Raw genomic sequence first — 27,842 nt, forward strand, 5'->3', positions numbered from 1 at the left:
CCAGAAAACAGCTAGAAACCAGCCTATGCTGGTAGCTGGTTTTAGCTGGTCTTTGCTGGTTTTCTTGCAGCTCTTGCTGGTCTTTGCTGGTGTAGCTGGTTGGACCACCAGCTGGATATGCTGGCGTGACCATCTGAGGAAGCTGGTCATGCTGGTTTGACCAGCCTGTCGTGTGGGATACAGCTGGTGCAAGATGGTTTTGCTGGTGACCAGCCTGCCAAGCTTGACATTGTTGGTGTAAGATGGTCATGCTGGTTTGACCAACATAAGCTGGCACAGCCAGTTAAACCAGCAGTGTAGATCAGCAACACCAGCTAAAATGACCAGCTTGAAGTGGTACAACAAGCAAAACCAGCTGAATTACCATCGTTAGGGTAAACCAGCTGAATGTATGTTTTCGCAAGAGATTTGCTGGTCTAGCTGGTCAACCATCATAGGGTGGTCAACCAGCAAACCACCTTTAGCTGGTCATGCTGTTTTTTCAGCAGGGATTGTACATTGTAGAACATTTGTACAGTACCAACGGCATGTAAAGATAAATATTTCTACCAGAAAGACTCAGTAGACAGAATAGAATCAGTTAACAATTTAATTAGTGAAGGAACGGCTTGGATGCAAGCATGATAGAGTCCTGAATAGGTAACAGTCTTTGGCGTAGGCCCCGTCTCGGATCCGTCCAGCGATGAGCGGATCTCGTCTCCTGCCGATGGATGAAGGCAGGGGCGGGGAGCCTACCCCCCACGACGAGACGGGGACCAACTGGTGGCGGTGGCTGAAGGATGATGACGTGGTAGGCAGACCGTGCCCGATGGACGTGGACTGCTGGCAGTGGTGGCTGGAGGGGAGGTGGAGGGGACGTCAAAGTCGGCGTACTGAGAAGCAGAAGCAGTGTTAGGTGGTACATATTTAAAGAGCCCACTGAATTCCTATAGGCTAGCGCTGATTGAATGAGTGAATGATCAGATTGCAGGGCTTTCCCGAAAGTAGGCAAAGCTAAGATTGGCTCCGTGTAAGCATGGGAGGAGTAAGCTACACTACGAGTCTTCCTAGTAGAACTTTCGCTGAAGCTATCATGTATTAAAATAACCAAGATTTAGCACACATGATGTCAGCTGCTGTGTAGTTTGTGATGATCAATAATCCTTGTTTGTTTTCTAGTGTCCTGTGATGGTCAGGGGGCGGGGGGGTTAGCATTCTGAACTCTCATAGGGGGCACCAGAGTTTCTCCTGCAGTCCTGGCTGTGTGTTGCAGTCTGTTCTCATTTTTGTTTTTGGTAAAAAGACACTTGTACACTCAGCCATAGTCACAGACAGAACACTGAGCCATAGTCAGAGTCATACTAAAACATCAGCTCTTGCGACAGAGTGAACTTACTCAGAAGCAGACACATCTGTTTTGGCTATTTTGAGGAGGGTGTTTATGTTGAGTTATAAAGTTTTGGGAGTGTTTAGGAGAACAAGTTTGAAGTGCTCTTAGGAAAATTTTTTTACTGATGAAGGAATGCAGTGGTCAGCTCATGTCAGCTAAATAATCAGAGGAACTGTAAACTTTGCCGGGAAAGCAGGAAGTGCATCCTCTTTTTTGCCTTTTTGAGGATGAAGTTTATGTGGAGTTGATGTCCTCCAGTTTAAGTTTTGAGTATAGTTGAGTATGATAGTTGACTGTGATAGATGACTGTTGAGTATAGTTGAGTATGGTAGTTGACTGTTGAGTATAGTTGAGTATGATAGTTGACTGTGATAGTTGACTGTTGAGTATAGTTAAGTATGATAGTTGACTGTTGAGTATAGTTGAGTATGATAGTTGACTGTTGAGTATAGTTGAGTATGATAGTTGACTGTGATAGTTGACTGTTGAGTATAGTTAAAGGAAAATTCCGGTTTTTAGCACTTTAAGGCCCTTTTCTGGTTTGTTTTGGATGAACTAGAGTGGTGGACACCGAAATTTTGACGATTGGTCCTGTCTCGACTTTTCTGACTCGTTTTGAATCGCCTTTTCACTTCTCAGGGTGGCTGTCAATGGGCATACTGTAGTAGGCTACTCAAACATGTCCTAAAACGACCCTTAACGTTCGTTTTCAAAACTGTGCAACTCACCGAGTGGTTAGTGGTGTTCGTTGATGTTCCAAAACAAGTAGCGTAGCGAAATACAGTTTCTGTCGTCTTTTATTTGGCATTTTGTAAAATCCCATTGATTTCTGTTGGAAGACTCATTGCATGCTGCGCCACTGTCTATGCTTCAGGTTCAAATACGAATCATACATTGCGCCGATATATTTGCTTTTAATAGTCAACGAACTCCACTAACCACTCGGTGAGTTGCACAGTTTTGAAAACGAACGTTAAGGGTTGTTTTAGGACATGTTTGAGTAGCCTACTACAGTATGCCCATTGTCAGCCACCCTGAGAAGTGAAAAGGCGATTCAAAATGAGTCAGAAAAGTCGAAACAGGACCAATCGTCAAAATTTCGGTGTCCACCACTCTGGTTCATCCAAAACAAACCAGAAAAGGGCCTTAAAGTGCTAAAAACCGGAATTTTCCTTTAAGTATGATAGTTGACTGTTGAGTATAGTTGAGTATGATAGTTAACTGTTGAGTATAGTTGAGTATGATAGTTGACTGTGATAGTTGACTGTTGAGTATAGTTGAGTATGATAGTTGACTGTTGAGTATAGTTGAGTATGATAGTTGACTGTGATAGTTGACTGTTGAGTATAGTTGAGTATGATAGTTGACTGTTGAGTATAGCCAGCCTGTGCTCCCACCACCAGCAGCTACTCATCCAGGAAGTGGCCTCCAGGACACTTTTTCGCAAAACTCTAGGGGGGCTACAGTACATGGCCACCAAGTTTCATGTGTTGTTGACCAAAAGGAGACAGAGGAAAAAAAGAAAACAAAAGAAAATCTATAACAAACTTTGGTTTGACCTTTGTTGACCTTTTGTTTATGTGCAGACACACAATTATATTTTGCGTGTCAAATCGAGTTCAGGTCACACACTGCCAGTAACCATGCCATAAAGATATGTTATCATCTCATCTCTATTCCTTATCACTCCTGTTATCATTCCTTTCAGTTCTGTTTTTACAACGAACTTCAGGACACATAATAATGGGAGGTTCACTGGAACTTGACAGGATTAGAACAAAATTAGAACTTGCAAAGTAAAGAGAAGTTCTAGAAAGCATTTTGTCATATGAGTTTGTTTATGGATGAACCATCATGAACCTGTTGAGCTAGTTGTGGTGAAACAGGTCTTTGGTGGATGAAAGCAGTCATGGATTATGAGGGCCAGACAACAGTGCTAGTGAAGTCACAGACAGTTTATTTTTGATTGCAGCCATAAACAGGAGTGCATTAGTCAAATAAACACTGACAAAGGCAGCATAGTGGGGTGTCAGGTTTCATGTGTAGAGGTGCACCGGTGTTCCAGGTGTCTCTGACAGAAAATCTCTTCAGAAAAAAAGTGCAAAACTGGTTAAATCACCATGCTGTCAGCTGTGCTACAGCAACAGCGGTTATAAAAATGTTAATAAGTGACGACATAATAAAAATGTGTTGTGTCTGGCTCTCTAAAAGGTTGAGATGTCTCTTTCCTTGAGATGTGCCAAGTTATTGCTCCATATTACAATGAGAAGAATGCCTGCAACAGTCACACATTACCTGCAACAGTCATTACCTGTGTGACAACATTATGCAAATGTTTTCTAGTGCTCTAAAAGGTTAAGATGTCTCTTTCCTTAAAGTATGGGAGATGTGGGGGTGCTGTGGCCCAACAGGCTACAGCGCCCGTACCATGTACGGGTCCAAGTGCCCACGGGGACCCAGGTTCGAATCTGACCTGCGGTCATGTCCCGATCCCACCCCATCTCTTTTTCTCCCACACACTTCCTGTCAATCTTCACTGTCCTGTCAGAATAAAGGCAAAAAGCACAAAAAATATACTTAAAAAAAAAAAAGTATGTGCCAAGTTATTGCTCTGTGTCACTCATTAACTGCAACAGTCATTACCAGGAACATCAAGTGCAAGTTATCAGGGCCAAGGGCAGAATGAGAGTATTTACAAATGAAGTTGTGCATTCAGACCCATAAGGTTTGCAGCAAACCTCATCTGTCTTGTTTGTTCTGCATTCAGACCCATGCTGCAAACCTCATCTGTCTTGTTTGTTCTGCACACTACATTGGCATGTGTTTTGCACATGGATACTTGTAGAATACATTAGCTTTACATTTAGAATCATCACTGTGAAGTTGAACAGATATTCAATATGCATATGATAAATCATGATAAGTTAAAAAAAAAAGAAAAATCACCTGATGCATGAAACATGGCATCAGGAGTCAGCTTGTAAATGGTATAACTGAATGATGTCAATATATGGTTATGCATTTTGCAGGATATAAACATTACATTAGTAAAAACTAATAGTGTTTTTTTTTCATTGAAACAGCCTACATTAAAGTTTCTTTTTGATTGCTTAAACACTAAAATCAAGTATTCCACAGTTAGCGACAACTTACACTAAAGGAGCAAAACATCAGCCCAGATTTCACAACTATGAGCACACTGTAGAGAAAGAGGAGTAGGGGGAGGAAGAGATAGTGTAGACCTGGAGGAACATGTGAAGGGCAAGAACCACATGTATGCATCAGATTTGAGCAACATTGGTTGTAGAGATTGGGTTCAGTCACATGACATGTGTCCAAATGTATGCAGGGTCTGTGAAAGGATGCTTATAGGATTTAAGAGGAGAATATTAAGAATCCTCTATTGCCCCCTAGTGTCTGGCAAATGCATTGCAGCCCGTATGGATTCCTCAAGGGTTGATCTGATGAACTCGCCTCAGACTGATAGTGGTGCTGTTGGTTAGACCTTTACGGATAAGGTCCTCTCGAAACTGACAATTAAGAAAGACAGCAGTTAGAAATGACAGTACGGAGTTTGTCTAAAAGTAATTAATTTTTGTTATAATTGGCGACAAATCACACTGTAAATGTTTGCTTTTTCAGCATTACTGATATGGTGCACAAAACTATAGTGAATAGTTAGGGTTTCATCTTTCATTCTCACAGTTTGTTGGAATGCTATTAAAATCTAGTAATCTACAAAAATGCCTTTAAATTAGTAGTAATGAGGCGGGTCACAATAATGCTTCTGTAATTAGGTGCCGCTCAGCGTTCCTGAGAGGTGTTGTTCTGGAGCGTTCCCATCGATATCAGAGAACAATTTAAACTGGAGAACTATGATCATCAGTAGGCAGATGTCCATGATCAGTACTGAGATAGAACACAGTCACCGATCACAACACATGCAACCGCTTGTGTGTTTGCCCAGCAGCATTGCTCAGAAAGCTGCCCCATGTATCGTTATGTCTTGTGAAAGATCTGACCACGTCTACCTCGTGTTCGAGCATGTAGAGGAGCTCACCTGCTTTAGGACAGTTTCTTCAATCTCCCTCTCAGTCAGTGGAGTTTTAGACTCAACCATCATCCTCAGGCCAACCACAACCTCTGTCAACAGCAAAACACTCTTATCGTAACATGAATGGAAAGAATATAACGCTGAATCATCAAGTATCAGCAAGTATCACATTGATGTTTTACAGTATAGTTATAGTATAGTTCCCAAATCAGTGCTTTAATAAAAACAAAATTCGGTAACACTTTCTATGAAGGTTGTATTTATAACGCCCTATGAATGCATTTATAATGTTTTAAAAGGTGTCTATAAAGCATTGTAATGCTCATTATTACTATCTATATGTATTCACAAGTCGTCATAACCAACTTCATGATGCATTATGACAGCTAATTATGAATGATTATAATTTTAATATGAATAATACATCATAAATTTGTCAAGATTTGCCTACTCACTCGTCAGTTTTATGATGCATCATAACTACTTTGCTTTCCTAAATGCGTATAGCGATGCATAAAGTTTTGACTTCTACTGTAGTCCTATATATCTATAGCTATAAGTATATGTAATAAAGTTATAATAATTTATACATCTCCCTATAGCACACAATTATAAACAGCTATGCAATATCATAAGTGTTATTTGTCAGCTCTAAGTAAAGTGACAAGAATATGACCCTATTATCCTACAATGAAATGAGAGTCTGGACAGTAAAGACAAAAGGAATACATTTAGTTCACTTTATTATGACCGCCGCGCAGCGAAGGTTTAGTCAGATTTATTTATTTTTTTCTTTTTCGCATGTCCAAATTTCCGTCAAGGATTCCCGGGACACTGAAAGACCGGGGTAGACGAAAATTGGTGGGCATGTAACCCCATATGGATAGCATGGAACCATTGTTTTTCGTTTTGATCTGTAGCCCCCCCGCTGGACTGCACCCCCCGAAAGGAGGGTAGGGCAGACACAGTTTTCTGTGAATATCTCGAGAACCGTAAGGTTTAGGAGGACCATTTTTTTTGTATGTTGATCTCAAGGGGCCATGTCAACCCATTCCATAACCATTTCATGTATAGCGCCACCTAGCTAAACACAAAAAAGTAAAAATGAGGTGTTGTAATCGCAGGTATCTGTGACCTAACATAGTCAAAACTGCACGAAATTGGAAGTGTAGGATCATTATGACACCCTCTGAATGCACGCCAAGTTTCGTGGAATTCCGTTCATGGGGGGCCACACAATAAATTAATTTATGTTACTATACACCAACTGGCCTGTAGGTGGCCGGAGACAGTGTTCTGTGAATATCTCGAGAACCGTAGTGCCTAGGAGGTCAACCTTTTTTTTGTATGTTGGTCTTAAGGGGGCATGTCAACCCATCCCATTACCACTTATTTCATGTATAGCGCCACCTAGTTACAAATTAAAAAGCAAAAAATTAGGTGTTTTCATCACAATATCTCTGGCTGACATGGTCAAAACTGCACAAAATTGAAAGTGTAGGATCATTATGACACCCTCCGAATGCATGCCAAGTTTTGTGAACTTTCGTTCATGGGGGGCCTTACAATAAAATAATTTATGTGTACATTTAGTGACCGTACACCAACAAGGATTTCCGGGACACTGAAAGACCGAAAGACGAAACTTGGTGGGCATGTAACCCCACATGGATAGCATGGAACCATCGTTTTTTGTTTTGATCTGTAGCCCCCCCGCTGTACTGGACCCCCCGAAAGGAGGGTAGGGCAGACACAGTTTTCTGTGAATATCTTGAGAACCGTAGGGCCTAGGATGACCAATTTTGTCTGTATGTTTGCCTCCAGGGGTCATGTTAACCCATTCCATGTGCACACATGTGCATAAACAGATACACACGCACACACATACATTCACAGTAATCATACGTATGACACATACTCACACAGTAGACATATGTACGCATGCATGCACATGCACAAACACACATACGCAGGCAAACACACAAGCACGCACACACACACACACACACACATAAACATAAACATAAACATGTACACGCACACATGCACACAATTCAAGAATTTCTCAGAATTATGAACAGGCAAGATGGGGGTGGGGTTGTATAAAATTAATTTTACATGTGAAATCTATGAACTAATCATGTTTTGGTACTTCTTGTCTAGCAGATACCAGTGAGAATTGAGTGTGGATAAAGCAATTTAGTGAGACAGTTAGAATCATATAGGCCTTTCAGCGTGACTTATTTTTGTGGAAAAAATGTGCTGGACTGGGCGGCGGTCATATTTTGTACCGCTCTGCGGTACATCTAGTTTTCATTTAAACCAAAGGTCTATTTTGATTCGAACGATCTTTCATAATGACCCAAGATAGACTTCAGTGGCATTGTGAATTTTATTCCAATAATAACCACCACCACAAAATAATAGCCATGCCATGCCATTTTTTTGGCCTGTCTCCTTGTGTTTGTGTAATGTGCTCAGAGCATTGATAATCAGTCTGATTATGCGTGTTGGTTTAAATGAAAATAAAGCGAACTAAATGCATTCCTTTTGTCTTTACTGTCCAGGCTCTCATTTCATTGTGCCTCATATTTGTTTATAATAACCTTTATCTCTATTATCTATTTATAACAACACCTTATTTGCTCTACTTACCTAAAGCTGACAAATAACACCTATGACATTAACATAGTAATTTATAATATTGTGCATATGGGGTGAAGATGCTACTCGGAACTTAGTTCATTGCACCCTTTAATTAGTCAGTGAACTTATATATGTTAATAATAGGGTCATATTCTCGTCACTTTACTTAGAGCTGACAAATAACACTTACAGTATGATATTGCATAGCTGTTTATAATTGTGTGCTATAGGGAGATGTATAAATTATTATAACTTTATTACATATACTTATAGCTATAGATATATAGGACTACAGTAGAAGTCAAAACTCTTTATGCATCACTATACACATTTAGCAAAGCAAAGTAGTTATGATGCATTATAAAACTGACAAGTAGTAGGCAAATCTTGACATATTTATGATTTAATTTCATTATTCAGATTAAAATTATAATCATTCATAATTAGCTGTCATAATGCATCATGAAGTTGGTTATGACGACTTGTGAATACATATAGATGGTAATAATGAACATTACAATGCTTTATAGACACCTTATAAAACATTATGAATGCATTCATAGGGCGTTATAAATACAACCTGTGTTACCCAAAATTCATTGTCAATTGTATAACAATATGAACAAAGAAGGGTACAAACCAGATTGTCCCACTTCAACAATGATGCATCTCATGCCAGATTGATAGTAGGTGTTGCTGAAAACATGTACACCACATTATTAAAACTTTTTATTTGTCCAGAGGAAGGTCAGAAGAAGTTTTCACAGCATTACTGTCCTCTACTGAATCTGTATTCAGTGTTAGTTTTGTAAAGCCTTGTCTCGTTTTGTAAAGCCCTGCTTAATCTGTGTCTATGTAGATCAATATTAAAACCATGATTTTGTTCAGTTATTGTCTTTAAAATAAATTCTTGTATGAATGTTTCTTAAACTCTTGTATAAATAAATGTTTCATTTATGAGTTTCCTTAGTCTTAAACTTTAAAATTGGATCAAATATGAAGTAAAACAAACAAAGACCTCATACTTCACTTGGTTACTTTCAGCAATGAAACAGATTGGGAAATATTCCCCAAAATCATCACTCCTTGGAGTCCACCTCAAAACAAACTCTTCAGAGCTGTCTGTGTACTTGTCAACTGTGATGTTCAGGGGTCCACTTATGATGATACCACGAACCCTTCAACATGGAGGACATTATGCTACAGTCAGATAGAAAACACAGAAACCTAGAGGTGTTGTTTTCACTGTAGTGTATAAGCACTGCAACACTGTAGGTCTTACCCCACTGCAGAGGCTGTTGCCTTGACTACGATCTCAAGCTCCTGGTTGGTCACAGCTTGAATTTGCTCTCCATTCTCAGGCGTCGGGTGAAGGAACGCTGGCAAGTACACTCCCTCATCACACGAGGCAACAGCAGGGTCAACTGTACAACAACATAAATGGATTTGTTATCACAAATCACGCCAGAAGGGCTGAGGATAGTAATGCAACATGTCATATTCTTTAGTTACACATTACTGTATTCAGTGGTAGAGGTGTAGGATGTAATAAATGGGACATATGAGGTGTGGATGTAGCAGTGGTAGAGGTGTAGGATGTAATAAATGGGACATATGAGGCGTGGATGTAATAAATGGGACATATGAGGCGTGGATGTAGCTGGGGGAGAGGTGTAGGATGTAATAAATGGGACATATGAGGTGTGGATGTAGCTGGGGGAGAGCACTGTTCAGTCCCCACGGCCCCACCCACATTTCCCTACCAGTCAGGTCACTGGTCTGTGGCTACATATTGATTCCCTACCAGTCAGGGTCACTGGTCTGTGGCTACATATTGATTCCCTAACCAGTATGTATCATGATATTATGATTATACACCGTTAGTGGTAGAGATGTAAGATGTAAATAAATGGAGCATATGAGGCATCAGAAAATCTCACCCTTGACAGCAAACTGCAGAGAATGTGCGCCAAGTGTAGAACCTTGAGGATATGGAAAGGTGGAAGAGATGGAGCCATTTGTGTTGGTGACATTGACAGGTTGTTGGAGTTTATCTAACACAATCAGATCTACCCCATAGAGTCCAACTGAGGCACTGTTGTAACTCACTGTGCAGAAATCCTAAACAGAGAAAATATGTTCAGTGTATGCTCCATGTATTAAAATACATGTCTAGCCATGTTGTACATGTGTGCCTAATTGGCAAGAATGTTTTGATAGGGCAAAATGTACCATTGAGATCAATATGGTTTGTAGAGAGTTACCACAGGTTACTCTATACAACCACAGGTGGCACTGTGGTAACTATATAAAACATAAGTATATAGCATAAGTATATATACTTTTTTGATCCCGTGAGGGAAATTTGGTCTCTGCATTTAACCCAATCGGTGAATTAGTGAAACACACTCAGCACACAGTGAGGTAAAGCACACACTAATCCCGGCGCAGTGAGCTGTCTGCTTCAACAGCGGCGCTCGGGGAGCAGTGAGGGGTTAGGTGCCTTGCTCAAGGGCACTTCAGACGCGGCCCACTGGTCGGGGCTCGAACCGGCAACCCTCCGGTTACAAGCCCAGAGTGCTAACCAGTGGGCCACGGCTGCCCACAAAAACATATTGATCTCAATGGTGCATTTTGCCCATGTTCAGGGTGGAAAATAAAAAGGAAAGATTTGCGTAAGACAAGTGAAATGAGTGTATTTAAAAAGAAGGAATCATGGAGAATAAAGGAAAAAAATCTTTGTATATTCCCACAAGGTGTTAGGGTGCTCTGAAAATGAGAACCAAAATTATTTTTCAGACTTGTGTGGTCTGCTGTTCAGACCCTGAAGGAATTTATGTTCTGTTCATTGATTTTTGTGAGAGTGTTTCTACTATCTCAGTAAGGGAAATAAATTAAGAGCCTATGTTGAGTACAAATATGTCTTTTGAAGGCCTAAACAGAGCCCAGCCAAGAACTCCAATAAAATGTTGATCAACTTTGAGGGACAGCTATGACCTTGCATGATCATCCAGACCAAACATGACTATTTCGCTACCTACTATTCCTATTTATGTACCAGCATGCAAAATTTGAGCCTCCTACATGGTTTAGTTCTTGTGCTTTGGGCTTGTGAACTTTCACAAAAAAAAGGCCGAACAAAATCGACACCCCCCTCCTCCTGTAAAACTGGCTGTATCTTGGAAAGTATTGATCTTACATAAAAGTAATTTTACAGTGTGTTTCCTGGGTAACAGGTACATCTGATAATTTTTTCAGATTTTTTTGAGACCTAAGTACGTGGGCCCTGGATGAATTGACGTGGAGTGACCCTGCATGTTTTGAGAAGAATCATGCACTGCAAGAGTGTCACAAAATCAAAACGAAGCTACACAAGGACAGAGTAGAGTTCTTAAAGAAAATGGGACTTTGCTTTGGTTGCCTGGTAAAGGACCTCCTGAGCAGGGAATGTAAAAAGAATATGTCTTGTGAGATGTGTTCTCTAAAGCATCCAAGTATGTTACACTTCCCAAGCCAAGATAAAAGTGCAAAGGAAACGTCTTCTGATACTGAGGTCAGCAAGAATGTTACAGCAAGTGCCACAACAGCTCTCCCTCAAGAGACAAGTGCATGTACTGGGGCTGGAGACAGTTGCGTGCTTGCCATTGTGCCTGTTAGAGTCAAGTCCAGAAGGAGTGCCAAGACTGTGGAGGCCTATGCTTTCATGGACCCTGGCAGCTCTGCGACATTCTGTACTGAAGCACTAGCAAGACAGTTGAATGTTCAAGGCAGACGGACTGAGCTCATGCTGAGCACCATCAATTCTACAAGACGAGTAGAGAGTTACATCCTCACTGACCTGGAAGTCAGCAGTCTAGAAGACAACAACTTCATGGCATTATCCAAAGTATTCACACAGTCTAGAAGACGACAACTTCATGGCATTATCAAAGTATTCACACAGTCTAGAAGACGACAACTTCATGGCATTATCCAAAGTATTCACACAGTCTAGAAGACAACAACTTCATGGCATTATCCAAGTATTCACACAGAAAGGCATTCCTGTGTCCAAAGAGAACATACCACTACAGAAGGAGGTTGACAAGTGGCCATACCTCAGTGAAGTAAGATTGCCTCACTTTGATGCAAAAGTGGAAACTCTCATCGGAACCAAAGAGTATAACATCTCCAGCCAGGACAGTGGACCATATACTGTAAAGACAGCACTTGGATGGATTCTGAATGGACCACTTAAAGAGAAAGACATGAACACTGAGGACAACACACAACCATGTGGTGCTGTTAACAGGATTGCCATTGACAACGTGGAACAACTACTCATACAACAATACAATCATGACTTTCCTGAACGCAATTGCGATGACAAGTCAAAAATGTCACAAGAGGATCACTACTTCATGGAGTCTGTGTCAAGTTCAGCACATCATGTAGAAGGACATTACCGCATAGGTCTTCCAATGAAGAAGTCTAGTGTCCAGATGCCAAACAACCGAAGTGCTGTGTTGCAGCGTGCACTAAACCTTAAAGCAACACCAAAGAGTTTTTTGTACCTTAAAATAATGTTTTCAAAATCGTTTCAGTGGTTTATCAACTCATAATAGTGTGAACGGCACTTCTGCATTTGCTTCGCGACACTCTATCGGCTATGAACGCACTATGCAAGTTTGCCAGATCGGGTAGCGAATCTGTAGTTCGATGGAATGAGACATAAGAAACTACAAATTTGACTTGCTTCTGATGTCGCAATACATCTACTTTTATAAAATCATGGAACATACTCTACCTTGTCTGTGGACATTGTTATTTGCAAGGCCGATGCTGAATAAACAAATAGCATGCGTGCAATGAGGAGAAGTGCTTTGGTGTTGCTTTAAGAACAAATTGAAGAGGAATCCTGCGTTCCATGAAGAATACACTTCATTTATGAATGACATGATGAACAAAGGATATGCAGTTGAAGTTCCAGTGACACTGCTGAGCCGTCATGATGGAAAAGTGTGGTATATTCCCCACCACGGGGTATACCATCCTCAAAAGAAGAAGCTCCGCGTAGTGTTCGACTGTGCTGCCAGCTACAGTACCAAGGAGTATCACTTAACAGTGAGCTGCTGCAGGGACCAGATTTGACTAACTCACTTGTGGGTGTCTTGACGCGTTTCAGACAAGAACCAGCTATGATTGCTGATGTAGAAGCAATGTATTATCAAGTGAGGGTTCCTGAAGACGACACTGTCCTACTGCGCTTCCTGCGGTGGCCAGGAGAAGACGTTAGTCAGAACATCGCTGAATACAACATGGTTGTTCACATCTTTGGTGTGACATCCTCTCCTAGTTGTGCAAATTATGCACTTCGAAGAACAGCAGAGGAGAACCGCTCTAAGTTGTCACCTGAGACTTGTGCAGAGACCTCACAGCATTGTGTGCTAGTGGAGGATTTCATCTGACAAAATGGACGAGCAACAACCGTGTCTTGCTTGCCTCTGTTCCAGACTGTGAGAGAGCCAAGGATATCAGAGACTTGGACTTGACCCAAGATGTGCTACCCATGGAAAGGGCTTTAGGTGTGCTATGGTGCACAGAATTAGACTCGTTCAAGCTCAAGATCAACGTTAAAGACAAACCAATTACTAGACGAGGAATTCTCTCAGTCACAAGCTCAATCGATGATCCGCTGGGATTCCTAGCATCGGCAATTCTTCCCGCAAAGATGCTCATGCAACAGCTGTGCAAAGAAGGACTTGCTTGGGACGACGACATTCCAGAGCAGCTAGGTCGAAAGTGGAACACCTGGTTACAAGACCTACACCAGCTGTCAGACGTAGTTGTACCCAGATGCATGAGACCATCAGATTTTGGACCTGTTGCAACTGCACAGCTCCATCACTTTTCTGATGGAAGCAAAAGTGGATATGGAACCGTCTCTTACCTGAGATTGACGAGTAAAGATGGAAGTGTTCACTGTGCATTCATGATGGGAAAAGCACTCGTGAACCCAATGAAGCAGACCACAATTCCACGTATAGAATTGACTGCAGCAGTGGTTGCTGTGAACACAGACAAGATGTTAAGGAAAGAGCTACAGATGGAGTTGCTTGACTCAATGTTCTGGACTGACAGCACATCTGTGTTGAAATACATAGAGAATGAAAAGATACGCTTCAAAACATTTGTTGCCAACCATATCGCCATCATCAGAGAGTCAACCAGGCCACAGCAATGGAAATATGTTAACACAACAACTAATCCTGCCGACTGCATCAAGGGGGCTTGTGCCAACCAAGTTTATGAAGAATCTGAGCTGGTTACGTGGTCCAGCCATCCTGAGTGAACCAGAAAGCAGCTGGTCAAGAAGACCTGACGACACAAAGGTTAAAGAAGATGACAATGAGGTGAGAAACACAGCTGCAGTACATTTTCACGCACACATCCGAAGATGTGAATGTTGTGAACAAGTTGATGAACCACTACTCCAGCTGTTATACGTAGGTTGAAAAAGGTGAAAATAGTTTGTGTGTTGAAAATAGTTTGTGTGTTCAGGTAGTTTTCATGATCTTTTGTGGTAGCTTAACAAACTAACAAACTGTGATCTTTGCGTAGCTTAGCAAACTAACTAATTTCTGACTCTATTAGGGTTGGGCGATGTCCCCTAAATTGGCATTTGACGATGTGTACAGTAAAACATCGTGATGGACGATGATATCGTGGGGGGGGGGGGGGGTAGTAAACACTAATTAATTACCATGTCTGTACAGAAATACATTTATAATGTTCTACATAAAGAAAATATATATATTATATGGGCTATATGGCCTGATGAAAGAGGACAGTTAAGAGAGACATACTGACCAGGCTACAGTGTGGAATGTCTGCTCCAATCGTCGTGAAAGACGGATAGACAATCAATCTGAACACTTGCGCAGACATCCCAAGTCTCCCGGAAGTTCCGGGAGTCTCCCGTATATTGATAGCGGCTCCCTGACGCCCGCAAATTAGATAAAATCTCCCGGAATCTAGAGTGAGCGATCAAGAGCGAGCATTCGAGACCGCGTGTGCATCTGAGTGTAGCGCACACGACGGGAGAGAGAGAGAGAGAGAGAGAGAGAGGGGGGGGGGGGGGGGGTGCGTGTGTGCCTGAGCGCATCCAAGAGAGAGAGAGCATCCTGATTGGCCTGTTTCGCTAAATCAACCAATCAGTTTTCAGTGTAGGCGGGCTTTAATTGATCTCTTTTCTCCCGAACTTAATTAATCAGTTCAGTGTATGAATAAGAGCGTCATAGCAGAGTCAGTGCCTCAAAAAAAAACGAAATGTAGGCTACCCTTATCTCATAAGAGTAAAAAATGATAGGCCTAGTCTTGCAAGCTGCCCTGTTTGTAACAGTGCCCATGCCAGTTGAAATGATTGCAAAAGACATGTTGAGGTGAGTTTAAGTGCCAATTAATGTGCATATTATTCAGGCCTATAGCCTAGATGGCTAGTTGCCAAGGCTACATGAAAACACCAAACTACCAAAATCTAAATATTTTCTATCTATAGGCCTTCCTTATTTGGTGTAGGCCGACTGACTAGGCTAAAGTTTTTTTTTTTTTTTTTGGGGGGGGGGGGTCGTGATACCTCCCTGAAATGACTTTTTGCAGGTTGGGATGTCTGCTTGCGTGTGCACCAACCAGCGGAATATTACACATTGCCAGCCTTAGTTGGGCCTAGCAAAAAAGCTACTTAAGACAACAATCGTGGTCACTCATTTAAAATCTTCAGTAGTACGCTATGCAGCATCCAACGTTATCAGGCTACCGTCTATGCTGACTATGAGGGCGGCGGGAAGTGAAAGGGCTGCGATCGCGCAGTCCAGACTGGAGGACGAAGTAAAAAAACGTTTACAAATAACGAATCCCGATTACCACTCCGCTGCTGTCTGGGACTTTTGCTAAATGCATGAAATACAAGCCTTACAGTGAAAGACGGATAGGCTACCTTCTGATCCTATAATTAACGAAAGAAATGGTTTATTTTAACACAGAGGAGAAGGACGCATTTGGCGCTCGCTGTAGCCTCGCAAAATATTTGAGCGCTAGAATGTAGCCTAACAATAATAATTCAATAGGACTATTTTCTGCTAAAACATTAGACTACATATGTTACGTCCAATGTAGACTATAGGCCTGCGAGACATGCAGGCTACAAAAAGACAATTAGGCTACACATTCACGTCAGTCAGGAATTATTTGAATAAGACGGTAGACTAATAAGTCTTTTATTTTACAAGACGGTAGACTAATACGTGATAACTGTTTGACTGACAGCCTTTAAAGTAGGCTCAATTTCATTTGCAGGGAAAGTTTTTTTATATGTTGTAGCCTGTTACAGCAGGTTACAGCTGTTGACTGGCATGTGGGGGCGTGGCATCACGATGGTTGCTTTCCATCGTGATGTCTGTCAACCATCACGATGGACGATGATATCGTCTATCGGCACAACCCTAGACTCTATGCTGCACGCACATCCATCACTGTTTATTAACAGCAAAAGGGTCTATTGTACACCCTGAGACAAATGAGGGGATTATGCATGACAATTTCTAACGAAAAATGTGAAAGAGCAGAAGAATGTGACATACCTTCTCCTTGATTCTGATTTGGTTCAGGGTAAACCCTGCAGGAATCCGGTGAAAGGCATTTGCACATATGACTTGGTCCTTGTCTGGATCAAACATGATCAGCTCGTATGTCCGTGGGCAGTTCTGAGGGACTCTAGAGGGAGAATCAGTATCATTAAATGCTGTTTTATGTTATACTGTATGTAGCAGAATGGTACACTGTGTTCGTGCACCTTCTGATTTCATTAATGCCCGTGCGGGATGTAGGGTTGCCAACTTCCTCAGCCACCCACTCCCCCCCCACATTTAAAAATGTATATATATATTAATTTCTTAAGAAATTCTATTGATTTGATGCTGTTTAACTCCTTCATAAATGGTGCACTGTACCATTGTCTACACGGTTGGCCTATTCATAATATTTTGTCAGCTCCATTCAAATATAGCCTATTTATATGTGCCAAATCTATAGCAATACTAATATAAGCACTATTAAGTTGGTATGAACAACCTTCATTCCTTTTGTAGCTGGCGCTAAGAACACGGGTCTTTTTCTTTCTTTAACCCTTTAAAGTATTTATTTATTTGTTGTTATTTTTTATTAAAATAATGTAATGTAAATATTAATAATAGTTTGCAGATGTGAGTTTTGCTTTACAAGGGCTGCAGAAATAGTGGCACCTACAGGTCAAACTAGTAAGCTGCATTTCATTTAAGTTACTGTGGTCATGTGAGCAGCCTAACTAGCAGTGCAAAATGAGAATGCAGTCCTTTTGGTTCCACGCTGTACACAGAGTTAGGTGCTAAAGAAAGGAATAATTTAAGCAGTAAAGAGTGACAGCAACTCCTACATTTCTGGTCAGAAGGCGCACACGATATGTTTGTTTGTGATGTTGTGCGTTTCATGTGTAGCCTGGAAAATCCAGACCCTGATAATCTAGAAAGATTAAGGGTCTGGCAAAGAGCAATGTAATGGCCCAACTCGAGGGGCGGCAACAAGCATGCATTTAAAAATCTCACTGCACGCAACTGGATAACACTAGACCATGTTTACTCTGAATGATTTCGGACTTCGACGCAATCGGATAACACTATGACCAATGTGTACTGTCCTCCAACGTTGCAGCACTGTCTTAATCAGTTTAACTGGTTCCCCGGAATGCAAGGGGAAAAAGTAACGTGCATGATTGCTCTTTGCGTGTCTCGCAGAGACCAGGGCTGCCAACTTTTCAAAAAACCTTGGAGTGAGATTTGGTGGGGCCAACCAAAATTTTACTGCGGAAATTTTTGTTTGGCTCATTCAGCATAATTACCGTACAGTAAAAAAAAACGTACATCAGTGGTTCTCAGGTGTAGGGAGGGTCCCAGAGTTTAATTAACATTGGTATCAAAGGGATCTACTACTAGGACCTCGGCCTGAACCTGCAATCATCTGATGCTGTGTCGTCCTAAGGGTGTTTTGTAAGAATTTAAGAAATGTTTGTATACAGTGGGCATCGCTTTCAAATGGCCACTTCAGTCGCGCATTACGAGGCGTGAAGCTGCGTGAAGCTTTAGTACCACTTTCAGCCACTGTGCGTCGCTCTGCCACTGTACATCGCTCTGTCAGTAGCCTGACTGCCGCCCCTTCTGTAAAAGCAGGAGGCTAGGCTACCTTTAAACGTAATTGTTACCGAGAGGAATCCCAGCCTACGAATTCAATAACAAAATAAATCGTAATTAAACATTACCTCGATTAAGGCTACTTGGGTATGGCTTAAGGCTTGACTACACGGTGGTAGCGAAAATCGAAATCTGCTTTTGATAGCCTACCGGTGCTGCTCCACAAAATGAAAAAATATCTTAATTTGCTGTCTATGTTATTGTCAGTGTTGGGGGTAACGCAACTACGCAAATCAAAACAGTGTCTTAATTTGCCCTACTTCTTGACTGCAATGTAGTCAACTTCTTGACATTCTGTACAATAAACAAATACATCTGCTTTATGCCGCAGAATTACATTCATATTTGGCTGACTGCAGACGCGAAACTTCCCTCCCCATATTCCAAGATTAAGATAGTAGCCTATACAAAAAGCACTTCAATGTAAAAAAATCGTTAAAACGAATAGCTATTTGCAATTTGACAAAACACTGGTCCTCATTTTGCTAATGCGAGGACAATATGAGCCTGTTGCATTTAGTTAGATGTCACGCATAATGTTTGAAAACCACTGGCTCGTAATCACAATAATGTAACACACAACAGTTGGATAGCCTACTTCATTATATCCCCATGCCTACATTTTTGTTAGTAGCATAGAGATCGTTAAAAACAATAAAGTATGGCTCTCCGTTTGGGACATCGAAAACTTATATTTTTAATAGAATACCGTCGAAGATGCTGACTTGCAAAAAGCCTCGGGATATATCTCCACTATCATCAGTCATGCCCCTTGATCAAAGTGGGGAATGAAATAAAAGTTTGAGAACCACTGGCTTAACAAGTTACCTGCAGTCCAGAACACAGAATCTGTTGCAATATTCTGATGATCGGCGATGATATCGGCAAATGTTTGTTTTCCAAAGTAAGAATTTCACTTCACCATGCACCTTCGACAATGAATAGCTCATTACACTTCTTACTGTTAAACGTAGGCCTACCTGGTATCATTACAAACATTATTCTGTGTCCTAAAACTGGCATATTTTATGGCATTGTGTCACGTAAGTTCGTTGCAAAAACTAGAGAAATGTGTGAGGTGGTCAGCGGGGGACAATTGAGACACACATTAGATTGTGTTATTACTTGAACATTCCACACTATCCACAGCTGTGGTAGGCCTATCAGGGGCAGGAGGATTACTGTTAGCGCAGACTTTATATAAAATTCTTCAACAGAAGGCCTCAAATGTTGTCTTGTTTGTGGAGCGCTTTGCTTCGCTTCTGTAATCTCGGCTTCATTGAAAATGAGGGCTTCCCTCAATGACCCTCCGAGAATAAATAAAGGTTGAATGAATGAATGAATGCAGGCTTGCCCAAAATAAAGGCCTGTGGTTTGCGCAGCCTACAGTAAATAACAGACCCGCCAGAATGTGCGTTATGATGCTTTTTTACAAGCAAGATGTTTTTGGTACCCTATGCACACTGCATGTTCTTAAATAACAATGATCATCAGTAATATTCGACCATTAATTTGGGTAAATGGGCAAGCGTGACCACCTTGATTGGCTGATTGGCTGATGATTGTAACGCGGGCATGATTCCAAACCTCCCTTACGATGATGAGTGACAGGTGACAGGTCTCAGAATGCGTGCGCTACACAAGGACGGAAGATGATGAATAACTGGGGCCGTAGGCTATTCACAAAGGCTTTTATCTTACTACTAGGAGTAGGCTACTCCTAAATCGCACTTAAAGATTTTAGCTTGGAGTTTTCTCTTAAAAGTTAATCACAAAGCCTTTCAGACAACTCCTAAACTAGGAGTGAGTCTTCGTGGCTATGGATGACGTCATTACTCATGCACAAGCTTGACTGAAGTGACCACCTTGATGAACACCTCTCTTCCGATGATGAGTGACAGGTGACAGGTCGCTACACAAGTAGTGCGAAGGACGGAAGATGATGAATAACTGAATAAAAAGGCCTAGCCTAAATGAATAAAGAGTACGGCAAAACAAATAGCCTAGTAGCCTAATGAAACATAGGCCTATGGACTGATGCAGTAGCCTACCTTTGCAACATTATTAAATTAATCTGTCACCATATCCCTAGGCTACGTTTGCAAAGAGGAGAACATTTTAATTTGATTCACAATGAAACGTTACATTTAATTTACATGTTAACAATGAGTAGTTTTGGTTGTTGTTGGTGGCGTTATTGCGTCCCTTATGAATGCAAAATTGTTCCCTCGCGATTGGAAGCTCCTGTTGCGCATAGGCTACGCATTTCAAAACATAGCAACGTAAAATGCCACAAAAAAGCTGTTTATGAATAGGTCTTAGTGAGTTAGGAGTCCTCTCGACTTAAGCTGTCCCAGACTTAGGTGCTACTTTTAGGACTAAAATGCTTTGTGAATTACTTTTTGTGAAAAAATTAGGAGTCCTAAAGTTAGGAGTGACACGCCCATTATTTTTAGGAGTTGCTCCTAAATTCGCCAGTTAGGAGCTACTTTTAGCCTTAAAATTCTTTGTGAATACGGCCCCTGAATAAAAAAGCCTAGCCTAAATGAATAAAGGCAAAACAAATAGCCTAGTAGCCTGATGAAACATACGGATTGATGTAGTATCTTTGTAACATTATTAAATTATTCTGTTACTATGCCTACGTTTGCAAAAGATTGCCCAACATTTTAATTTGATTCACAATAATGTTACATTTAATTTACATGTTGACAATGATTAGCCTAGTTTGGTTGTTGTTTGCGACGTTATTGCATGTTAGTTATGCCTACAATGCAAAATTGCTTCCTCGCGATTGGAAGCTCCTGTAGCTGCATAGGATTTCAAAACACGGCAAAATGCTGCTAGTTTGTGAATAGGTCTGTGAGTAAGGAGTCCTCTTGACTTCTTTTAAGCTGTCAGAGGTGAGAAGGTGTGATTTGTTGGGGGCAGGGCCGGATTAACTGGGCACAAATGTCTGATGGCCCCCCTTCCCCCCAGCCAACGTGAATCGGGTGGTTAGTTAATAGGCCTATCGTGAAGATTTTTCCTGCCATCTAAGGCACGAGCGCATCTGTGAGGCCAAGCCTCACCAAGTAGCTTGTTTGTTTACAACTAACATTCCATTTAATTAAACTGCTTTATAGGCTATGCCGAAATAGTTTTCAACATTTTGAATATTAGTGTCGGGAGAATTGAAATGTTCTCAAAGTAGCCTTATGGCTGAAAGCTGCTTGGGATCCCCCCCGTCAAGCAATATAACCATACAAACGTGCTTCCTGCGCTCATTGTTTCAAAAGGAGTAATTTTGGCTTTGTCATAACTGAAGAGCTGTGGACGGCACGGCACGGTATGGCCAATGAAAATAAATTAACGCAAGACAACACAACACAGACCCCGCTTCTCTCGCGTCAGTCACTGACATGAACGAAACACAGAACCCGCTTCTCTCACAGCAGTCACTGACAGTAACCTAGAATAAATGCATGGGGAAAAACACTTCCCCATGACAAATACATCGTAAAACACTGAAAGTTAATATTTTGTCACTAGCAACATACATCTGTCCTTTGTCAAATGTATTATGTTCCAAGTAGCCTATGCGTAATTTTGCTTCATAAAGGTGAACAAATACATTTGCTTATTTCACAGAAAAATATAAATAGCCAGTTAGGGTCTACAGTGCAGAGTTGGTAAGTTATGGTAGGCCAACTTGCAGTGAACATACAAACAGGGGAAATTATTTCTCTTGTAGCTGAGTAGCCTCAGGTGCGCACGTAGACATAAGGCCGAACATGCAAGCGCCAATGAATCGTGCTCTCACGACAATCACGCCGTTAAACTTAAAAAGGTTAACATCACTCTAATTTCGCCTTCAAGCAAGGAAAACGATGATTTGAAGACATCTGTTTCGTTGGAAGGGCAAGGGGTAGCAACAGGGCAACACAGAGACAGGCCCGATGGCAGGGCTGTTATGAGAGTATTAAAATATGGGATATTCTACGGGAAAACATTAAAACGGCAAGACAGCGGGGGAAAGTTAAAATACGTGATAAACACGGAAAAAGTTGGCATGCATTGTTTCGGTCCCCGTGCACAGGGATTATTTGTCATATTATTAATCACATGATTATTTGTGAAATTGTGCAAACAGGCGCAACACATTTGAAAAGGAAGGACTGGTAGCATGCAAGCTCACAGGAAAGATTGATTTAAGAACGTTATCACAGTGTGTGGCTGTGGCGCAGGCGGAAGACAGCGACATTTGGCAGGGGAGGGTCATGTCTTTTTTAACAATTCTGTCGGAGGCTCATTGAACAATTTCTAGCAGGCTAGAGAGGGTCATGCAACTTCCAACTGAAGCACTCAAAATTCCTCCGGTGGCCCCTTAAAAATAAATAACAAACAGTCCCTAGATTGCTGCTGGGCTATATGTCTTGGTTCATGTCTGTTAACAACTCATTGCCGTCAAACGCATAGCCTATCTTGCGGTTGCATCCATTACAAACAAACATGCAATGTGAACGTCTGGGATTGGGGAGAGCACTAAATGCTCTACTGAATAAGCACAAAGTCAAACCTTTAAATGAAAAAATAAATAAACCGCTAATGAAGTAAACTTGTGACCATCAAAAATCGTTTATCGCCTGTAACTCCGTGATAACAGGACGTAACAGGAAGGCATTTGGCTGAGCAACGGAGGTTAATATGCTCTATATTTTGTCCAAATGATGTCTGTCTATCATCGTTGCACTTGGAGAAAACCAGAATGTTTAATTTGTCCTGCGTTTCTTCTATGGCTGCAAACGGGATTCACTCGCAGTTAACCAAATATTTCTTTATTAGGGCAGGGCAGGCATATTTCTGGCTATTAAATTATTTCTAAACCAGTCTGCTAAAGTCTGTAGTGAAGTCTGTGTAGGGTTTTCCAGGCTCCATTTCTTTTTACGAGACACCCTGCTCACTTGAGCCATCTACCGGTTGTTTGGGTTGTTGCAGCGTCTCACTGGAAAAATACAAATTAAAGTCGCGTGAGTCGAGTGAAGCTGGCCAAGTCGAAGCACTGCCCACTGTATGTCAGTAACCTTAGACCAACATGGTTTTTATTAAAGAAACGATTATGACTCTTAAGTTGCCTTCAGTAAGTTACCTACTACTATAACTAAACACGGGATTATGACTATTAAAGAAGCCCTATGCAGGTCTGGTTATTCCTTCGCTGTTTCTGGGTTTTTGCCTGATTTGGGCTCGCATTTTTCATGACAGCTCCCCCTGCAGCTTCAGTAGCTAGTGACTGCTACGCTAAACCCCCACTAGCTAGCGAGCTAGCCATCAAGAAACCAAGCTAAACACATACAGGGCTCACAATAAAACGGTCAAGCAAAAACATTGTTCAAGAGACTATCAAGCCACATTACAAAAACTAAGTTCACCCAAGGGTAGGCTACTTACAATTTCAACAGCAACAAAGCCAAGTCGGAGTCCGTTTTGCAGTCTTCTTAGAAACTACAATCCGACTACATTTTCGAGGCGCGATTGGATACTTCCGCTAAGTCACATCCGGATTTGTTCGGACCGGGACCAGAAAGTTGCATATTTGTTTTTTCCATGGAGAAGCACTAGGGGGAGATGAAGCACCCACCAAACGACCCAAAAAGTGTAACCATCAGAACGACTCTCAACCTGCATAATTAAAGGGACACCAGGCAACGTTTTAATTGTTTAAACGTGTTAATTACTCATCTTCGTAAGTCGGTATATGGTTAAACGACTCATTACAGGGCGAATTAAAACTCTCTCGCCCGCCCCTACTGCCTGTAGGAAGATTATCCCGCTTGCAAGTTCAGTGTATCGTACCTGCCGACCGAAGCAGGATCAGTTTACATCCTGCATCCACAGCACAGAGGCAGGCTAACGAAATGCTAGCGATTGTTGCAAACGTGTGTATAATGGCAGAACCGGCGAATAAGCAGCAAAAACTCTTGACGGAACATGCAAGGAAAAGAGCTTCAGACCGAGTGAGGGGGAGTTTCGTAGAGAAAAAGCATCAGGCTTGCCTGGTGTCCCTTTAAGGTAATTTTTGCTAAAATTGTTGCATGGGGCTTCTTTAAGGATTTAACAAGAATAAATGAACTAATGAGTAAAAATAAGAAAGTGTTCAATAAAGACCTAATACATGTGCAATGTTGCTTAATACAGACTTTGTAGAGCACTAATAAATACATATATTAGCATATATATTATTATATTATGGTGGTTAACTAGCCTGGCCTTAATTGCCTTCCTACGTACTTCCGCTCGATTTTCATCTCCCTCCACCACTCCGTCTAGGATTCCGGCCATTGGCCGCGTTCGCAGCGGTAGATTCGACTCCGCGCCAATCAGCGAGCAGGAGGCGGGAGTTGTGAGAGACGACGTCGAGATTCTGCGCTGTGTTTGAATTGTAGTCCTCGAGGAGTTTGGCAATGGCATAAGTTAATGAAGCATTTCAGTCCGTGCTGGTTACGCTTCCAAATATTCAGGAACTGAACTCCGAACAAAAAGAGTGTTTAACACATTTTATTTCGGGCAAAAATGTCGTGGCCCTACCCCCTATGGGATTTGGGAAACGTTTGATTTGTATCGCGCAGTAGCCTCGATATTAAATTACAGCATGTGCGGCAGACCTGGTATGAATGAAGCGGCGTGTTTTCAATGATGATCACATCTAGCTTTGACAATTGTGATGATATTGTATCGCCGAGGCTATTTGCCCCAGTGTTGGGCTTTCTGTGTTCCCGGCGTGTGTGTGTGTGTGTGTGTGTGCGTGCGCGAGTGTTTGTGTCTCCCTCTCCCTCCTGTGTCATGGAATGTGTCAATGAGTTCTGATGTGTTTTGATTGGGGGGAGGTGTCCGGGAGGGAATATTTAGGTGTATAGATAGGTTAGCGATTGCTAAGGGGAGGGAATAGAATAGGGGGTTCTAAGACGTCTAAGTTTAGTCAGAGTAGAAGTGGATTACGTGCGACTAAGTTGTGTTGCGTTGTGTTGTTGGCCGATGAGTGTGAATGACGAGTGATTGAGACCGTGATTTATCAGCGATCATTTTGTTGTTTTGTAGTGGACACCTCCTGTTGCCCGTGCACTAGCCTGTACATCTATAGGCAATAAACTACCGGAGTTTTGGAACGATATATCAGCCTCCCCGTCTCCTAACTTCTCATCGGCGTTACAATATGTTATCTTCAACCTTACTGTTGAATAGTTATTTGCTATTCTTCCACTAACTCTTACATTTGTATCGCAAAGCTGGCATGGTCATTTACATCCATCTTGTTCGCTTTGGTGGGGAATGATTGTTGTGGGCAAATTCTGACTGTTGTAGTGTTACTTCACGATCGAGCTGGCGCATAACATACGTCACGGCCAAACTTTAGCGATTGGGTGAAATCAGATCCAATCGTTTCAAACTTCTACAGAGTCCACGCATCCAGCTTGCAAACGTTCGTCAATAGCCGAGATCCCAGACCCTTGTAGAAGCGAAGCGTACCAAGGGGATGGCAAATTGCCAGGCTAGTGGTTAACATGTGTTCCCTAAAGTGTTGCCATCCATGTGTATATACGTATTGCTCATTATATATTGCAAGTGAAATAACACATCCCATTTATCCTACTCCTTGATCTAAAAATACATTTTAGTACATACACATACAGTACATGTCAGTGAAAAACAGTGAATCTGATAATGATGTCGTAGCATTACCTGACAAATGACATGCTCATGCTGACTGGGGGTCTGTTTGCTTTATTTGTGTCTGATCGATTTCCAAGGTCTATGTATGCGAGTAGATTCCAGTCAGTGAACCGATTTGTGAGGTCCACCCAACAGCAACCCAAATCACTGTAATGAAATGTAAAATGCTGAGTGGTACAAAATGCTCTACCAGTGATATGGCAGCAGAATGATATGAAAATAGGTTACCTCAAATATAATATTTTTTGAGTGGGAATCTGACGTGTCATAACCCCTTCTGTCTGGCACCAGTTGAAATTGACTGCGTTCCTCCCACTTGTGTTGTAGATGACACCTTTCTCAAGGCTTATTACAGATCCACATTCTCCAGAGTAGCAGGTAGTCCAGTTCAAATATTCACAACTGTCAAATGTTTGCTTGAAGCGAAACTCCACCTGGAATTAAGAATCAAACTGTAATTATTCTGTTTAGAGTAATATAGAGAGAGTTGTTGTGCACTAAAAGAATGAGTAGAACAGCTGTTATGCCACTAAAAGAGTGAGTAGAACATGTACATTACCTTGTAAGACCCATCTGGGTTGACTCCTTTAGGGTAGTAAGTCGCTGATCCTCCCCAGAAGCGATTAGCGAAGGTTACAGCAAAGGCCATTAGCAAAGGCAGAAGAAGACTAACGTTATAGAGAGACATGGTGTCTGACCTTGTCTGCTTACTCTAGTGAACTGGACTGCGTCTCTAAACACACTCTCCTTCCTGAAACCTCACCTACTTCCTGAAACACACCCAGATTAAGACCAACATATAGACCTGAGATAACTCAGAAGATTGGAACCAAAAATGTCAGAAGGCAAGTCTCATGCCCTATAGACTGTATTCCCCTGAGCAATTATGTCTTTATTTAATTTAATGTATCCTTTATTTCACCAGGAAGGTCCCATTTATCTCTTCTTTCAAGGAGTCTTCATCAAGATGGCAGCAATGTCACTTACAAATATAAACAGACAGACTAAACAGAGCAAAACACAGAAAGCAGCACACTACAGACTCAGAACACTCAGAACAGACACAGAAAGCAGCACACTCAGAACAGACACAGAGACATAAGGACAACAAAGACCTAAATAAGCCACGGAGACAGAAAAATAATAGTAATATAAAAACACTTCTCTATGCTGTTCTATGCAGACCATGTTTAAGACACTTAAAAAACATACGGAAGGCAAAAAATCCATGTTGAGAGTGTTTTATTTTTATTTATTAGTTTATTTGCCAGAGACAGTGCCGTGCACATTATTACATACATGATTATCACAGTCAAAGCCATAACAACATACACATATGTGTAGATGTGTTGCATAAAAGGTGTCCAGCCAATTGGCTAATTTGCAATATATATATATATATATTTGTAAGTGAAGTGCAATGTTGATTGCATGGTAAACTGAGCGGTTGGGTCTGTATGGAAATTGAAGGGGGTCGGTGGATCCTTGAGATAAGAGAGGACCAAGCGTTTAAATGCTTTCATGACAACAGAGGTGAGGGCGACTGGTCACATCAGGACCTCAATTTAACCTACTCTTTGTGATAAGTGCCATGGGATCTTTAACAACCATGGTGAGTCAGGACCTCAATTTAACATTCATGCAAAGGAAAACATCTCCTGCAGTACAGTGTCCCTGTCACCGCAATAGGACATTGGGATTGATATTTGTTTGGTGGCTTTTGGCCACAAGGAACAGTGCCACCTACTGGTCAGTCACCAACACCGCTTCCAGCAGGAACCTACTCTTCCAAGGAGGTTTCTTA

General features: G+C 41.5%; 2 protein-coding genes across 7 annotated transcripts in view; both read right to left on the minus strand.

The window, feature by feature from the left end:
• Window positions 1-27,842, minus strand: part of LOC143114821 (tumor necrosis factor receptor superfamily member 14-like) — a 199,895-nt gene that overhangs the window by 156,872 nt on the left and 15,181 nt on the right. The window lies entirely within an intron of this gene.
• Window positions 572-26,776, minus strand: LOC143115438 (uncharacterized). Of its 6 annotated transcripts, XM_076277481.1 has the most exons (12): window positions 26,598-26,776; window positions 26,267-26,472; window positions 26,048-26,185; window positions 16,688-16,820; window positions 10,010-10,190; window positions 9,352-9,493; window positions 9,095-9,247; window positions 8,710-8,765; window positions 5,430-5,512; window positions 4,844-4,899; window positions 3,843-3,910; window positions 844-872 (listed from the first exon to the last, which is right to left on the minus strand). In XM_076277481.1, exons 1-12 carry the CDS (start codon window positions 26,724-26,726, stop codon window positions 859-861), a joined length of 1,359 nt encoding a protein of 452 aa, XP_076133596.1. In that variant the 5' UTR covers window positions 26,727-26,776; the 3' UTR covers window positions 844-858. The 6 variants fall into 6 exon arrangements, 4 of the variants coding, with proteins under 4 accessions (XP_076133595.1, XP_076133596.1, XP_076133594.1 ...); XR_012985096.1 differs by lacking the exon at window positions 4,844-4,899 and having other exon boundaries at window positions 854-872; XM_076277479.1 differs by lacking the exon at window positions 844-872 and having other exon boundaries at window positions 3,466-3,910.

Source organism: Alosa pseudoharengus, unplaced genomic scaffold, assembly GCF_046254945.1.
Source record: "Alosa pseudoharengus isolate Yale_2024_CS ecotype anadromous, Long Island Sound unplaced genomic scaffold, YU_APseudo_1.1 YU_APseudo_1.1_scf_9, whole genome shotgun sequence".
NCBI classification, from domain to species: Eukaryota; Metazoa; Chordata; class Actinopteri; order Clupeiformes; family Clupeidae; genus Alosa; species Alosa pseudoharengus.

Excerpts from the sequence above, each read along its gene's own strand:
- LOC143115438 (XM_076277479.1), bottom strand. The coding sequence starts at position 26,726 with ATGTCTCTCTATAACGTTAGTCTTCTTCTGCCTTTGCTAATGGCCTTT. Across the intron at positions 26,473-26,597 it reads ACCCAGATGGGTCTTACAAG|GTGGAGTTTCGCTTCAAGCA; the intron begins GTAATGTACATG and ends TCTTAATTCCAG. Across the intron at positions 10,191-16,687 it reads AAATCAGAATCAAGGAGAAG|GATTTCTGCACAGTGAGTTA; the intron begins GTATGTCACATT and ends TTCTCTGTTTAG.